Genomic DNA, 16,630 nt, shown 5'->3' on the forward strand with positions numbered 1-16,630 from the left:
ATGCACACATGGGGAAGGCAGTAGATGTTTAAGGTGGTGCATAGCTGCTGATGAAGCAGACTGCTTTGTCGTGGAAGGTATAAAGATTCTTGAGTTATGTTGCATCTTTACCCACATAGGTAATTGGAGGATATTCCATCACACTCCTGATATGCCTGTGATGGAGTAATATATCTGCAAATTGTTAGCATTCAAGCTTGCAAATAATGTCATCTACTGAATGGACATAGAGCAAGAGGAGCCATGAGTAGATGTTAGGGCAACAGCAAGGCAGGGGAGGGGGTGTTGAGAGCAGTTTCAGAGGTGGTTGTGGGAGGACAACAAAAGAAAAGATATTGTGGAGCACATGCTAGCTGACTTTGAAAAGATAGGCGTGAAACCACATGAGGGCAATCCCATTGAACCAGGTAACAGAGAGGAGGAGGAGGAGGAGGAGGATAATGGGCATGGTCAGCCATTTCATATGATATGGAGAGGGTCAACAAGGAAACCATGATCACAACGACAAAGGATATCATTTGTGAATTTGTCAGAATTGTCTTGGTGAATGCTGCACTGAAGTGATTCAAACAAAGGGCGGGATTTTATGGCACCGCTCGAGCGGGACCAGAAAATCCTGCCCAAGGTCAACAGACATTTCCATTATCCGCCCCTCGCCCACTCCCACAGGTGGGGTGGTAGAATTCCGGTGAGGAAGTTTGGGAGATGTGGGCTACCATTGAAGATTCGTGATGGGGAGGTGATGGCCTAGTGGAATTATCGCTAAACTATTAATCCAGAAACTCAGCGAATGTTTTGGGGACACGGCTTCAAATCCCACCACGGCAGCCGGTGGAATTTGAATTCAATAAAAAATATCTGGAATGGAGAGTCTACTGATGACCATGAAACCATTCTTGATTGTTGGAAAAACCCATCTGGTTCACTAGTGTCCTTTAGGGAAGAAAATCTGCCGTCCTTACTTGGTCTGGCCTACACGTGACTCCAGAGCCACAGCAATGGAGAGTGGTTGACTCTCAACTGTCCTCAGGCAACTAGAGATGGGCAATAAATGCTGGCCAACCATCGACGTCCATGTCCCACGAATGAATAAATAAAAAACATTGCCAGAATCTTAGGGTGGAAACTTAAGATGCAAAAGGGCAGGTGAATGGAAGATGGGCTTTTTGCTGATGACACAGATGATAGTGGTAGTTAATGATCTGTCAACTATGTTTGTTTATTTATTCGTGTCACAAGTAGGCTTATGTTAACACTGCAATGAAGTTACCATGAAAATCCCCTAGTCACCATGCTGTTCGGGTACACTGAAGGAGAATTTAGCATGGCCAATGCACCTAACCAGCACATCTTTCAGACTGTGGGTGGAAACTGGAGCACCCGGAAGAAACCCACGCAAACCCAGGGAGAACATGCAGACTTCATGCAGACAGTGACCCAAGCCGGGAATCGAACCCGGATCCTTGGCACTGTGAGGCATCAGTGCTAACCACTCTGCCACCCCCATTATGGAGACAAGGATGAATAATTGAGTGGCCATGTGGAAGAGGAGGCAATCAAATGGGAAGTGGATTTCATGCAAGAAATGAGGCTGAAGTGCAAAACTGGAGGAGACTGGGACTGGAACAATTGGCAGAAGGCAGGGGAGAAAGGGGAAGGGGAGGTAATGGCGGTTGAACTGATTATTTTCATAACTGTGGAGTGAGGAATGGGTGGACTGGAGGAAGAGGGACTTAACAATTTATGGAGAAAAGCAGCTTTGTCTAGAGCTATCCTTGAAGTGCAGAGCAATCCTGAAATAGTAGGCCGTTTTGACTGGCAAAAAGCAAATCACAATAATAAGTAACATTGTTAAGCCAAATCTAGCTGTGTATGACTAGATCAGTTATGCCACAGGAATGCCCATGTTTGCACAGCTGAATGAAAGAACAGGACTGCACCAAGGTGAATAATGGGTGGTTTGTTTGGAAGGAATGAGGACACTACAGGCTGAGGAAAGGGAGCGGTTTCATTAATAACAGCAGAAGTGGCATAAAAAGCAGTGACAAAGGTAATTAAGAGTGTGAGGGAATTAGTGAAAGAAAGGTGGATGTAGCTAAAAAGGGGAACAGGATTTAGTGACAGATCACCTTGCAAAAGATAAACTTTTTTTGGAGCATGCAGGCCACGACAGAAGAAAATGTCAAGGGTGGGTCGAAAGGTACAGAAAATGAAAGGAGAGAGACAGACATTTATTTACAAACCTACAAATTGTTAAAACCAACAAGAATCAGTAATTTAAACCAAAAAAGAGTCCTACTGGTAGATAGCAGAAACATATGTAGGTGACATAAGACTGAGCGGAACAAAATGAGGAAGGGGAATTAGCAATATATCTATTGCTAATTTGATATGTTCGCAGAATATTAGCCAGTATGCCCAGTTCACAAAGAAACTGGAAACATGATCCTGACATGATGTTCTTATGACATGAGATTACTCATCAAAGCCCAGGTCCAGAAAAACATCAACCACTAAGTTACTGTTCCATGTACAAACTAAAGGAGTACCTCGTGTCTTTTATGACTGCAGAACATCTCAAAGCACATCACAACCATAGTACAAACATGGTAATTTTGGGAAATTCAGTAGCCAGTTTGCATACAGTCATGTCCCACTAACAGCAATGAGATAACTGACCAATTTAAATTGTTTTGTTGATGTTTGCTGGGTACAAATATTGGCCAAGACCTGTAAGAACCCTCCTTCTCCTCTTCAGATACATCCATGGAAGCTTTTACGTCTACCTGAGAGGGAGGGCAGTTGACCTCTCAAAGGAAGGCACCTTTGAACGTACAACACTCTCAGCACAGAACTCGAGTGTCAAGTCAAGATTAAGTAATCAAGTCTCTGGAATGGGGCTTAAACCAACAATCTTCTCATTCAGAACCGAGTGACACTGAACCAAGGCTGACACAGAGAATGCATTTCAACAGTAGCTTTCCAGATCGACTTATTGTTTTATTTCCCATTGATAATTCTAGAAAAATTACCCAGCTTCTGCATGTCTCCATCTACGAATGACGATGGACACATGACCAACCCCATTTCAGATGGGCTGTCTTCATATGGCATAATTTTGCTAATGGCTGAAGAAGCAATCTTTAATGGGCAGGCTTAATGTCCTAACTATGTTCGGGGTTGTGTGTTTTGAACAAAACAATATGTAGTTTGCACATGTAGATTCAAAATCGCAACAGATTTATTGAAGGAGCAGTTGCTTGTACAGAGCAGAAAATGAAACACCCCAATGACATCACCATCAAATCATGTGACCCGCTCTTAAAGCAACCACTTAAATATATGATAGAATGATAGAATCCCTACAGTACAGAAAGAGGCCATTCGGCCCATCGTGTCTGCACCGACCACAATCCCACCCGGGCCCTACCCCCATATCCCTACATATTTTACCCACTAATCCCTCTAACCTACGCATCTCAGGACACTAAGGGGCAATTTTAGCATGGCCAATCGACCTAACCCGCACATCTTTGGACTGTGGGAGGAAACCGGAGCACCCGGAGGAAACCCACGCAGACACGAGGAGAATGTGCAAACTCCACACAGACAGTGACCCGAGCCAGGAATCGAACCCAGGTCCCTGGAGCTGTGAAGCAGCAGTGCTAACCACTGTGCTACCGTGCCGCCCACAGGTTCTGCCACAAGTGTTGTACATCAGGCTACCAAATGTCATTCTGAGAAATCACCACTCACAACATTAATATAAACATGAATGATTTTGGAACTAAATGTGCCCACTCATGCCTCAGCTTGTCTATGTAAGTTGACATGCTCATCAATGCATGTACTTTCCTCAGGAATTAGAAATTACATCATAGTAAGATACATAGTCATGAGTGGCAAATATACATCACTTCTTCGGCTCAGGAAGCTGTTCAAAAAAACAACCTGCCTTTATATAGCGCCTTTAACATGGGCAAGTGTCCTAATCCCTTCGTGAAAGCATTATCAAAAATAAGTATGACACTAAACCACATAAGAAGACATAAGAACAGATGAGGGAGGTTTGAAGGAGGGTCTTAAATGAGAAGAGAGGACTGGAGAGACAGAGCGATTTCACTGCTTAGGGCCACAATAGTTGACGTTATAGTTAAAATCAGGGCTATTCAAGAAATCTCAAAGGGTTGTTTGGTTGGAGGACATTATAAAGATTGGGAAGGGCAAAGTCATAGTTGGATTTGGAAACAAGGGTGAGAACTTTATAAACTGAAACAATATTGACCAGGAGCCAATGTAGGTCAGCAAATCCAGGGGCAAATGGGTAAACAAGGACTTGGGGAGAGTTAGGATGCAAGCAGCAACATTTTTGGATGAGCATGACTCTATGAAAATGGGAGGCCAACCAGGAGAGCATTGGGACAGTCAATCTAGAGGTAGCAAGTTGAGAATTTCAACTGAAAATGAGGCAGGTTCAGAAACAGATGATGGTACAAAAGTGGATGTAGGTAATTTTGGTGATGGAATGGATATGCACCTGGAAGGTCATCACATAGTCAAATAGAAAGTTGAATATGGATTGATTCAGCCTCAGATGGTGTCCAGTGTTAGGGACTAGATCAGAAACTCCAAGATGTATTACAAAGTTAGACTAGACTCCAACTATTTTTGATTTTGGCATTAGTGTAAGGATAAGGTGTTTCATTCCAGGTGTGATTCTATTGACCCACTAGGAAACTTTATTAAAGCAAGCTTTATTTAACAATACTGTTTAACTGTAACAAAAAAATTAGCATAACTTTTATCAATTGAAATATTTAAACATGGCAAGATATGATTCTTAACTGCTAGCCTATCTCTATTAATACCAATTTAAGCAATAGTCCTTATAAAGGTAAACCCCTCTTCAAAATCAGTTAGCGAACAACAGACTTACATGCTGGTATATGGACTGCTAGTCCTCAAACCTCCAGAACACCTCTGGAGAGAGATACCTATTTTCTAGCAGGTCTTAGACTTTAATCTCGAGTTGCAAATCCAAGCAGAAACTGCCTTTTTTTCACACTGTAAGCCTAGCTCCTTCCATTAGCACATGACACGCTCTTGTCAATCAACATAGTTAAACCCTACTCTGAAATCCGAGGGGACAACCCAAAAAATAAACAAAATTGTAATAGCTCCGATTAAAACAAACACCTCAATATCTAGGAGTAATTATTTTTCTGCATTCTCAGCAGGTAGGCTGTCTGGAGCAGAAAAAGTGGCACCGTTTAACAGAGCTGACTCTTAATGTATCTTTCACAAGAAATATGACATAAAGTACATTTCTTAAAGGCACAGTATCTTCACACCAGGGAGAGAGATGAAGTCAGTAACTAGCTAATGAAGTTTTTAGTGGGGCCTGAGAATAATGTTTTCAATCATCTCAATAGGAGGAAATTTCTGCATACCTAGACCAGATGTTGGGCAAGTACGATGACAAATTAGAGTCAGTGGAGGGCTCGAAAGAGGTGGTGGTGAGATAAAGCTCAGTGTCGTTAGCATACATGTGAAACTTAACACTGTTTTCAAATGATATCACCAAGGGGCAGCAGACTATCAGTAAGAGGCGGATAGAAGTTTGGGGACTCCAGAGGTAACAGTGTGGGAGCAAGAAAAGAAATTACTACAGGTGATTTTCTGCTTACAATTGGATAGATAACAGTCCTACCCAGCCACTCAAATAAAAATTAGGCAGATTTTACAAGACCTAGGAATCCAAGTCATTTTCACAGAACAGGGCGGAGTTGTTTGGCTCAGTTGGCTGGTTTGTGATGCAGAATGATGCCAACAGCAAGGGTTCAATTCCCATACCGACTGATGTTATTCATGAAGGGCCATCTTCTCAACCTAGACGCTTGCCTGAGGCGTAGTGATCCTGAAGTTCAATCACCACCAGTCAGCCTATGGTCATCTGGGACTATGGTAACTTTATTTTTATCGCAGAACTGCTCACAAAAGTAGTGAAATATAAAGCCACCATCAAAGCAGTTTTGATCTCTTACCTGGTGCGTGACATCATCTACAGCCTGTATGAACTGTTCAAGCTCTCGGTCCATAGAAACATAATCAAGCATCAGCTTTTCCATGTTGCTTATTTCTTCCGCAGCAGCTAGAAAACAAACACATCAATAAATTATAGCTGCATTAGCAAGTAATTAATCTCTACCTGTTTTGACTGCTGAAGCTTTAAGTGCATTAAATGTTTGCAATTTAAGTGCTTCTGGAGATTGAGGAAGCAAGAATTCAGCTTTGAGAGCACCATCATTGTCTAGTGCAAAGTAATTTGGGATGAAGCTGCTTTGAACGCAAGATTATGTGCACAAAGGATGGTGAAATTCACTGCCACATTTGGCTTGTAACTTCCTGGCTCCCCAGCGCTGAATTGGGGGTACCTCAAAGATGCGCTGGAAATATCTCTTGGAAGATCCCAGTTAAGGGTTTAAACGGCAATGGTCCAAAAGCACTAACTTCCTATGGATAATTGTGCTACACTGGAAACCATCTGACAAAGCAATTTAAATGGCTAACTTCGGATAGTTCTGCCAGCGATACGCTAATAGTTACTGGTTAGAAGAAACAAAACCACTTCTCACTTCAATGCAACTATTTTAAATACCCAAACCGGTCAACACAAGGAAACCTCCACAAAAGTCCCAACATCCCAGGGGACTCCCCTCCCCACTAAGCACCTGCCACCACAGTATTCCCCATCCCTACCCCACGTAGGATATCTCAACCCCTCCCCCCAATCTAAGCCAAACTGATACCCCTCAACCCCAACCCACACAACAACCTCCCCCCAGCATGTTTGTTTTCTTACTGTGCTATATACACAGTACAGTGATCAAATTCCAGGACTCTTATTAATATGTGAAAGTCATAAATGGATATTCATAACTATTCCTTTGCCAATGTAGTTAATTATTTCTTGTCTTTTGTAAAGTCCAGGATACACGAGAAGACAGTACATCCAGATTGGAGGTAATTAGCATTTAGCATCACTGGAGGTTTGCTGAGTTAACAGTAGTATGAAGCTTGCCCTGCGTTTTAGTAGCAATGGCGCGGTTGCTCTTGGGATGGAAGTCCTGTGTGTTGGCAGCTGTAGAAGGGTAACCCAAGAACTTTCAAGGGGGGATTGGGCTTGCAAGTAACATTCACTCTGTTTGGCAAATCTTGCTATCAATAATGTTTTCTCAGAAAACATCATTTACCCAATGAATTCAAATTATTTTGAAAACATAAAAATTAGATAATAAAATACTTTATACCAACAGATAAGAACATAAGAACATAAGAAATAGGAGCAGGAGTAGGCCATCTAGCCCCTCGAGCCTGCCCCGCCATTCAATAAGATCATGGCTGATCTGACGTGGATCAGTACCACTTACCCGCCTGATCCCCATAACCCTTAATTCCCTTACCGATCAGGAATCCATCCATCCGCGCTTTAAACATATTCAGCGAGGTAGCCTCCACCACCTCAGTGGGCAGAGAATTCCAGAGATTCACCACCCTCTGGGAGAAGAAGTTCCTCCTCAACTCTGTCTAAACCGACCCCCCTTTATTTTGAGGCTGTGTCCTCTAGTTTTAACTTCCTTACTAAGTGGAAAGAATCTCTCCGCCTCCACCCTATCCAGCCCCCGCATTATCTTATAAGTCTCCATAAGATCCCCCCTCATCCTTCTAAACTCCAACAAGTACAAACCCAATCTCCTCAGCCTCTCCTCATAATCCAAACCCCTCATCTCCGGTATCAACTTGGTGAACCTTCTCTGCACTCCCTCCAATGCCAATATATCCTTCCTCATATAAGGGGACCAATACTGCACACAGTATTCCAGCTGCGGCCTCACCAATGCCCTGTACAGATGCATCAAGACATCCCTGCTTTTATATTCTATCCCCCTCGCGATATAGGCCAACATCCCATTTGCCTTCTTGATCACCTGTTGTACCTGCAGACTGGGCTTTTGCGTCTCATGCACAAGGACCCCCAGGTCCCTTTGCACGGTAGCATGTTTTAAATTGTTTCCATTGAGATAGTAATCCCATTTGTTATTATTTCCTCCAAAGTGTATAACCTCGCATTTATCAACGTTATACTCCATTTGCCATATCCTCGCCCACTCACTCAGCCTGTCCAAATCTCTCTGCAGATCTTCTCCGTCCTCCACACGATCATTGCATCATACCTTCCTAAATTCTTTGTCCAGTTTGCATTCAAATACAATTTCAAAACTAAATTGAAACACTGCTACAAATCAACTTTGTTTACTGAAAAAATAAATGCTATTGTCCGAAATTCGAAGGTGAATTAAAATAAGCAAGAGTATACAATGAATAGTCAATCAACATGAATCAATGGCTAATGTGATGTATTACACATTCTATAGAACAAGAGATCATCCAACTGAATGAACGATGCCAAATGTAGCATAAAGGGTGAACTGTTAAATATGTAAATAGAGATCTCATGACAACAGAGCATGGAGAGATATAGTTCTACGTAGAGCCTCATGATCAGTATATAATGTTCAATAAAAGTTTTTTAAAATGTATTTGTCACAAGTAGGCATTTCACATTGCAATGAAGTTACTGTGAAAATCCCCTAGTCGCCACACTTTGGCACCTGTTCGGGTACACTGATGGAGAATTTAGCATGTCCAATCCACCTAACCTGCACATCTTTGGACTGTGGGAGGAAACTGGAGCACCCGGAGGAAAACCACGCAGACACGGGGAGAACGTGCAAACTCCACACAGACAGTGACCCGAGCCGGGAATCGAACCTGGGTTCCTGGCGCTGTGAGGCAGCAGTGCTAACCACTGTGCTGCCCAAGGTAGGGTTTATCAACAGCCTTGCCTCCAGCATTATCCCATGACCACCACATCTAATATCCATAATAATAATCACAGATGATGACAGCCGAAAATATCACAAAAGGATCAATGTCAAAAGCCCAGCAACTGGAAGTAGCGGCAAGAGAAATAACTGCGAGACAAGATCAGTTTGGGAAAACCAAACTAGACAGAAGGCAATGGTAAAAGGAAGACCTGGAAAAAAAAATCCTACTTTTACCAGAGTGCTTCAATTTTCTCAGAATTGGCAGAACTGGTGTCGCAGGTTTACCAAGTACAGAACAGTATCGGGACTTGCAGAAAAGACCAGCAAGTAGTAGGTCAACATCTTACTCTATGCCGTAGGCAGTAACGCAGAGGACGTACTGGTCAGTCAGGATATAAATGAAAACAGGAAGACATATGGAGATGTTATCAAAGCTTTTGATGTTTATTTTAGTTTTTAAAAGAAAGAATACCATTACAGAGAGCAAAATTCAAATCAAAATTTAAATATTCAAAATCCAAAGACTGGGAGAGATTATATGCAGGATTTTACAACCTCGCTCGGACGAGGCTCATAAAATCCTGCCCGAGGCCAATGGAGAATTCCGTTCTGTGGTAATATTCCGGCATAGAGTCCATTATTAACAGTCTCTATGGCGTGGCTGAGAATTGCGCTTAGAGAGCCTGGAAAGATGAATTCATTCTGGGAGAGATATTATCAGGTTTTCTGCAGTCAGGGGAAGATTTGACCCCAATGAAGGCTGTATAGTTAACAAGGCAGGCAGAAGAGAGAAAACAATAATTTTTTTATTCAAGATGAAAAAGAAATCCTGTGGAGAAAAGTAGCTGATACAGTCCAGATTATAGCACATTTGAGATTAGTTGCAGGGCATCTAATCCCAAATAAAGAAAAAAGTGAAGTGTTCGTGTTAGCTGCCACTGTTCTATGTTCTTGTTGTGGCAAGGAAAAGCTGCACCAATGCGAAGAATGCCCCACAAAAAATGTGGAGTGCCATTCCTGAAAGAATACAGGCCGTTTTAAATCAGTTTACTGCAACAAACAGCTCTTAACAAAACTGAAAGGAGAAACTCATTCAAGAAGCCGAAGGCAATCAAGAAGTTGAAGAAGGAAAACAACAAGTTCCATAATTCTTGGGAGAAATTACAGGGTCATAAGAATTACTGGGAGTGCAGATCTTACGGTCAACAAGCATAAAACAGCCTTCAAATAGACGCAGGACCAGAGTTTCAATTCTTTCAGAAACAGTGGTTAAACCCAGACTTCTTCCAGCCATCGACCATAAGACCCCATGGTCCAGGAACAATTCAACGGAAGCTCAAGGGTCAATTGGCTGCCAGAGAGAAATCACAGAAACTTTGCATGTGATCCACAATCATGCATGTGCACTGTTAGGTCCAAAAGCATACACAGATCTAGAACTCATTTTTCAAGGGGATGAAATGGAAAACCATGAGGAAACCAACAGAAGGTTTCTCTGGAATTATGTGAAGGAACCGGATAAACATGGCCAAGGCAAACAACAGCAGATGCACTCCGGCTGGGTGGCCTGAACAGGAGGACGCAAATCTTGTTGAGAATATAGAATCTTACAGCTTACTGACTACAAAATTCCTACCACCAACAACAGTGGAGGTTGAATAAGATATGACAAGCACAAAAAGCAGATGAAAATTGTGCTGGAATTACAGAATAATGCAAAAATGGATGGCCAGAATGATAGAATCCCTACAGTGCAGAAGGTGGCCATTCGGCCTGTTGAGTTTGTATCGACCAAAATCCCACTCAGCCCCCATTTTTCCATATATTTACCCTGCTAATCCCCCGACACTAGGGTCAATTTAGCATGGCCAATCAACCTAACCCGCACATCTTTGGACTGTGAGAGGAAACCGGAGCACCCAGAGGAAACCCATGCAGACAAGGGGAGAATGTGCAAACTCCACACAGACAGTGACCCAAGGTTGGATTTGAACCCGGGTCCCTGGTGCTGTGAGGCAGCAGTGCTAACCACTGTGCCACCCAAATATGTTCCAAACAATTGCATCTTCTTGAGCAGTGCAGTTATCTCAATATTGTCAATGACTTGTTAATCTGCAACAAGAAGTCGGTCATCCCAAGAGTCCTCAGACTCAAGAAAGTTCTAAGGATATATCAGGGAGACCCAGACATTCCAAGTGTTGTGCTCGAACCGGAAATTCAGTTCGGTAGCCAAAGATCTCAAAGCCACGAGAAGAAATTATTTTGAGCTGCATCACCTGAGCAATCCATTGCCAAGAGCAAAATGAACTGCTAGTAATATCGCCAATTCCATCCAGACCGTGGGAAGATCTTGGAAAGGACCTTTTCGAGCTAAAGGGGAAGACATCCTTCATCGTTGTTGGCTATTACTCCAGTTGGATTGAGCTTAAAAACCTTCATGGTACAACATCAGAAGCAGTCATTAATTCACTGATGGAAGTTGTGTCATACAAGGCATTCCAGATCTGATCATTTCAGATAATGGTTCACAGCTTATGAATAAAGAATTCAAGAAATTTTGGAAAAATATTGACTTGTGCATACAACTAGTTCACCCAAGCACCCACAAACAAATGACGAGGCCTCAAGAGGAATAGGAACGTCAAAATCTTTGTTGAAAAAGAATGATTAAATCAATTTAGCATAATTGAGTTATCTTCCACGCCACTTCAGAATGGTTTGGCTCCATCAGAAATTCTGATGGGAAGACGACTATTGACTCAACTTCCTGTTCTTCCACATATGCTCATACCATGTCCAAAGACCATGGAGAGTAAGGAAAGAAGAGAATGAATATCATACCAATCAGACCAGAAATTACAATCACCGCCACAGAGAGCATGATTTACCCGAACTCCAACCACATGAATCAATCTGGATGAGAGACCAGAATAGCGAAGATCAAGTACTGGAAAGGACACAAAGTCCAAGATCTTAACTTGTAGCGACTGAGGACAGGATAATGGGAATAGACACAGACTCATATCTTCAAGGCAATGAGTATCAATAGAATGGGCCAACTATCATTATGATCAGGAAACAGAGAACGATTAGTCTCTGAAGATTCACATGATACTCTACAGAGTTTGAGAGAGAACACAGAGAACTTGAAACCCTTGCAACCTTCAAGTGAAATGAGAACAAAGTCAGCGAGATTGGTGAAACCACCACAACATTTATCTCTGTGAATCAGAGATGACACAGAGACTTCAAGACTAATGGATGATGTAAATAGTATCTATTGAAGTCGGGGGGGGGGGTGGTTGCAGGAGAGATATATTATAAAACGTTACTGTTAAATATATAGTCTACATCATCTGTGACATAAGGTTACATGACAACAGAGCATGAAGAAAGATAGTTCTATATATAGTCTTGTGCCAAGACAGTATTGTACATAATTATTATAATGTTCAACAAAAGGTAGAGTTTCCCAACAGCCTTGCTTCCAACATTATCGGTAGGCCCAGGCCCACAACAATATTAGACCGAAAGAGCTCTCTGCTAAGCACTTCTCATAGGTCACATTTTCAAATGCAAATTTGTCACTCAAAAGGCTTCTATTTATTTTTAAAAACACAGTGAAAATGTAGGGAAAGACAATACTGGAACTAGAAGTCTGTAAACTCTGAACAAGTAAAACAAGATTCTGACACTACTGTCAGCAGTGGCTCAGATGGTAGTACACTCATCTCAGAGTCATAAGGTTGTGGGCTCAAGTTCCACTCCAGGATTTGAGCACAAAAATCAAGAGGGAATGTTGCACTGTCAGATGTGCTATTATCCAAATGAGATGTTAAACCAATCTCTACTGGTGAGCATAAAACGCTCATTCGATCAAGTGTAGTATGGATTGGATGTTGCACTTGGTTGAGGTCATTAGGTTACATTGAAGCTTCATATGTTTCATATGAAGCAATTTTTAAAAGCGGTGTCTCGGCCTTTTGGCTAAGATGCAAATTAGCTCAAGTCTTGGAGGAGGTATTGCTTTGCTCCTCCAATCAGCTTGGCTCATGTAGATCAGGCCCAGGACAGGGCAAATTGGTCCTTTGCCCTGTCTTGTCAGCCTGGATTGGAAATGTCTCAACTTGTTGAGACTCTGAATTGGATTGGATTTGATTGAATTGGAAAAGTACAAAAAAAAAGAAAAGCAGGGGCTTAATCCCCGGTGTTCTGGCCAATATATATCCCTCAATTAACATCACAAAAGTGGATTATCAGGTCATTACAGTATTACATTGCTGTTTGAGAGAGCTTGCTGTTTGCAAGTCACCGGCCCCTTTCTGACATGTCACCAGTGACCACACTTGCACAGTGCTTCATTTGCTGTACAATAGCCAGTAGTTGTGAAAAGCACTATATAAGTACAAACTTTCCTTTTTTTCATTAAATTGAAGTTAACCTTTGAATCGCAGTTTACTTAACAGTTAGCCTCTGTTGTTGCAAAGGAAAATATATTTTACACAGTTTAATCTTCATTATGTATAACTCAAAGATTCGTTAATAAGGGTATATGCAAAAACAAAGCTCAAATTTCAATATGCACATTCCATGCCACATTTCAATAAAAATTATTAAAAGAGAAAAATATTTCTAAATTTAGAGGAATTCTCCTAGTAATGCACGATGTCTCATTCACACAGGAATCAGAATGTCTAATTACTTTATTTGATTTGATTTATTATTGTCACATGTATTATTGTCACAGTAAAAAGTATTGTTTCTTGCATGCTATACAGACAAATAATACCGTTCACTGAGAAGGAAAGGAGAGAGTGCAGAATGTAGTAGTAGTCATAGCTAGGGTGTAGAGAAAGATCAACTTGGTGCGTGGTAGGTCCATTCAAAAGTCTGATGGCAGCAGGGAAGAAGCTGTTCTTGAGTCGGTTAAGAAATTGCACTTAAGTAAAGCAAGAAAGACAAATTGTTGGTTCTTCAAACTTAAAACCTGAAAACTAAATTGTATTTTCCAGTCAGCATCATTTGCTCATCCAACAATTAAGCTCTGATTCAACTGAAACTCTGCGAGTTAATAAATTAGATTTTATGGACTCAAAAGGACATCACTCCTCCAAAACACCAGAACTAAAACAGTTGGCATGTTAATTACAAGGAAGTTAATTACATAGAAATTACAACATGGAAACAGTCTGCTCGTTCTAACCACTTCATGCTAGTGTTTATCCCCCACACATTTAATCCATACTTAGTGTCGCTACTTCAATCCCTAACTCCAGTCGTGCATTCCACATTCAAACATCTCATTATGTAAAAAAAAGCTTTCTCACGCTCCCTCTCCTAAATCTCTTCTCTTTAATTTTGTTTCTGTGCATTCGTACAACTCTAAACAGGTATTTAAGCAAGCTGAGGGTCCAATTCACACATCAGCATGCTGAAAAATATTAAATTTTACACATGGAATTGGGTAGAGTGTATAAAACAAAACATCCCATTTTGAGGATAGACATTGTTTTCAATTAACTCAAAAGAACCAAACAGCATTAGATTTTCCATTGTTGGGTTTCTCCAACAGGAGTGCCATCTGGTGGAGTTAAGCACATTGGCCCTGACTGCAATTCAATTTCTGAAAGGATTCAATTCCCTTTCTTGAATGACAAAAGCTCTTAAATCAGCAACAAAACTGCTCAATTGAGCCACAAACCCTTCATGTACTATTCAGATGTGCCTGGCATTTTCTATGGAATGAGCATGCGTTTTTTAAAAAAGTGCATGAATGGGTGACCAAGTAAATATGCAGATTTATTATGCATTAACTGATTGTTTTCTTTCAAAAGAAAAATGACCTGGCTAGTACACCCTGTCGATGTCAACCACAAGGGAAAATGTCACTGGATTATTGGTGTTTCTCTGCAAAGACAGAATTTACTCTTAACTCTGAAACACCCAAGAGCACGCATTTGTATCAAATCACCAAAGTGACTCAGCGTTCAATGCAGCTTGTAACATGCCAACAACAGAATATGACCTTGCTAGATCGTTCACATGCAAAGCAAAAGGGCTACAGAGTGAGGCAGGTGGAGGTTGGAAAAACATTTCAAAGGCCGGAATTCTATCATCGAATTCTGCCAATGGGTGGAAATTTCTCATTCCTGAAACATGGAAAATGTATAGCAATGAAGGATGTCACTTGGCTCATTGTGTCTGTGGCAGCAAAAAAATAAAGAGCTACTCAACCTAATCCCACTTTCCAGTTCTTGGCCCATAGGCCTGTAGATTACTGCACTTGGAAGTGCTTATCTGAGTATATTTTTAAATTCATTTTTCTGTCTCTGCCACTCTTTCAGACACTGAATTTCAGACTGCCACTATCCTCTATCATTGTTCATCTATTTTTAGCGGGGTGAAATATCTGTAAATGCCAGAATCAAATTTAAAATCCACTTTTCTAAGGCACTGTTGTTTAATCTGGTTGGCACATTTTAACAAAAAAGTCAAGTCATCTGTAAGTTTTATAAGAGGTTTGAATGGAAATGTGAATGTGGGATCAAGAATGCTTGTCAACATTTCACATCCACTATTATTATTAAAGAAAGCAAGACCAAGAATATTGTAGATTAAAGGAAGAATACCATAATAAAGTGCATAAGCCCACAGCAACATTTGTTTCTTAGCATAAAGAGCATCGAACCATGGAGCTATTTTGGTATAGATTGCTTCATTTTGTGCCAAAACAACATATAAATAGCTTTAACCACAGTGGCATCACAAGTGCTGGGTTGCCAAATATTTAATAGCATAGAGATGTGTTCAAGAGGAAAATCTTAAATCAGAATCCTGATAAAAGTGGTCAAACCCTGAAAAGTAGCCCCCCCCCCATGCCCTCCCATAGGTCCTCTTCCCTTTTCGCAAACCAGTTTCCTTAAAGCCTCTGAGATTGTCAAGCCTCATAGAATTCTGTGCAGTTTATCTCATGAATCTTCAATCTCCAGTAATTTGGATAAAATGCTCAATTTTGTGAAACACCCTTTCCACACTCAGGGAAACAAATGTTTCAGCCCATTCCTCTGGGTTGGATTTGAAACTCTGGTGACAGAGGCAATAGACAGCTATGTTTTGGCACATTTCTCCTTTCTCACACAAGTCTCTCTCTGTTGGAAACACTAAGGTGCAATAGGTTTTATTCACAGTAACTAAAGTGAAAATATGTTGCTTTTAAAATGACAGTTATATGTCAGTTTTCTCCTAATTTGACATTTAAATATTTAACAAAAAATAAAACACTTTTCCAGTTGGCTTACATTGAAATATTTGAATGTTAACAGTCACATCTTTGATGTTACATTTACTATTTTTATAATATTTCGTAAGAAATCTATTATACGTGTCAATGCTTTTGCAGCTTTTCTTGCGGTTTAAAATGTGAAACATCATCTGCTGACAGCAGGAGTTACAAGCTGTGTGACTTGAGTCAAGTTCCTAAGTAAGGCAGTTTAACTTTTAAAAATGCACATCGATCAGCTCATCATTTTTTTTCCCATGGAAATTGGTGGATTACTGAGGATAAAGGATTTCTAAAACAATCCCCCCCTCCCCCACTCAATATTCCAATTTGGCAAAATCTTCCACTTTGTTTATTAGGGGAGGCAATGGCCTGGTGGTATTATTGCTAGAATATTAATCCAAAAACTCAGCTAATGTTCTGGGGACCCGGGTTCGAATCCCACCACGGCAGATAGTGGAAT

The 16,630-nt window shown here is 41.0% G+C and overlaps 1 protein-coding gene across 2 annotated transcripts in view; it reads right to left on the minus strand.

Annotated features, from left to right (window-relative positions):
• Positions 1 to 16,630, minus strand: part of nsmce2 (NSE2 SUMO ligase component of SMC5/6 complex) — a 167,395-nt gene that overhangs the window by 132,904 nt on the left and 17,861 nt on the right. For both annotated transcript variants that reach the window (XM_078216814.1, XM_078216815.1), the window contains exon 3: positions 6,045 to 6,151. In XM_078216814.1, coding sequence (XP_078072940.1) covers positions 6,045 to 6,151 — 107 coding nt within the window. The remainder of the gene's footprint in view (positions 1 to 6,044; positions 6,152 to 16,630) is intronic.

Source organism: Mustelus asterias, chromosome 7 (assembly GCF_964213995.1).
Source record: "Mustelus asterias chromosome 7, sMusAst1.hap1.1, whole genome shotgun sequence".
In the NCBI taxonomy this organism is placed as follows: Eukaryota; Metazoa; Chordata; class Chondrichthyes; order Carcharhiniformes; family Triakidae; genus Mustelus; species Mustelus asterias.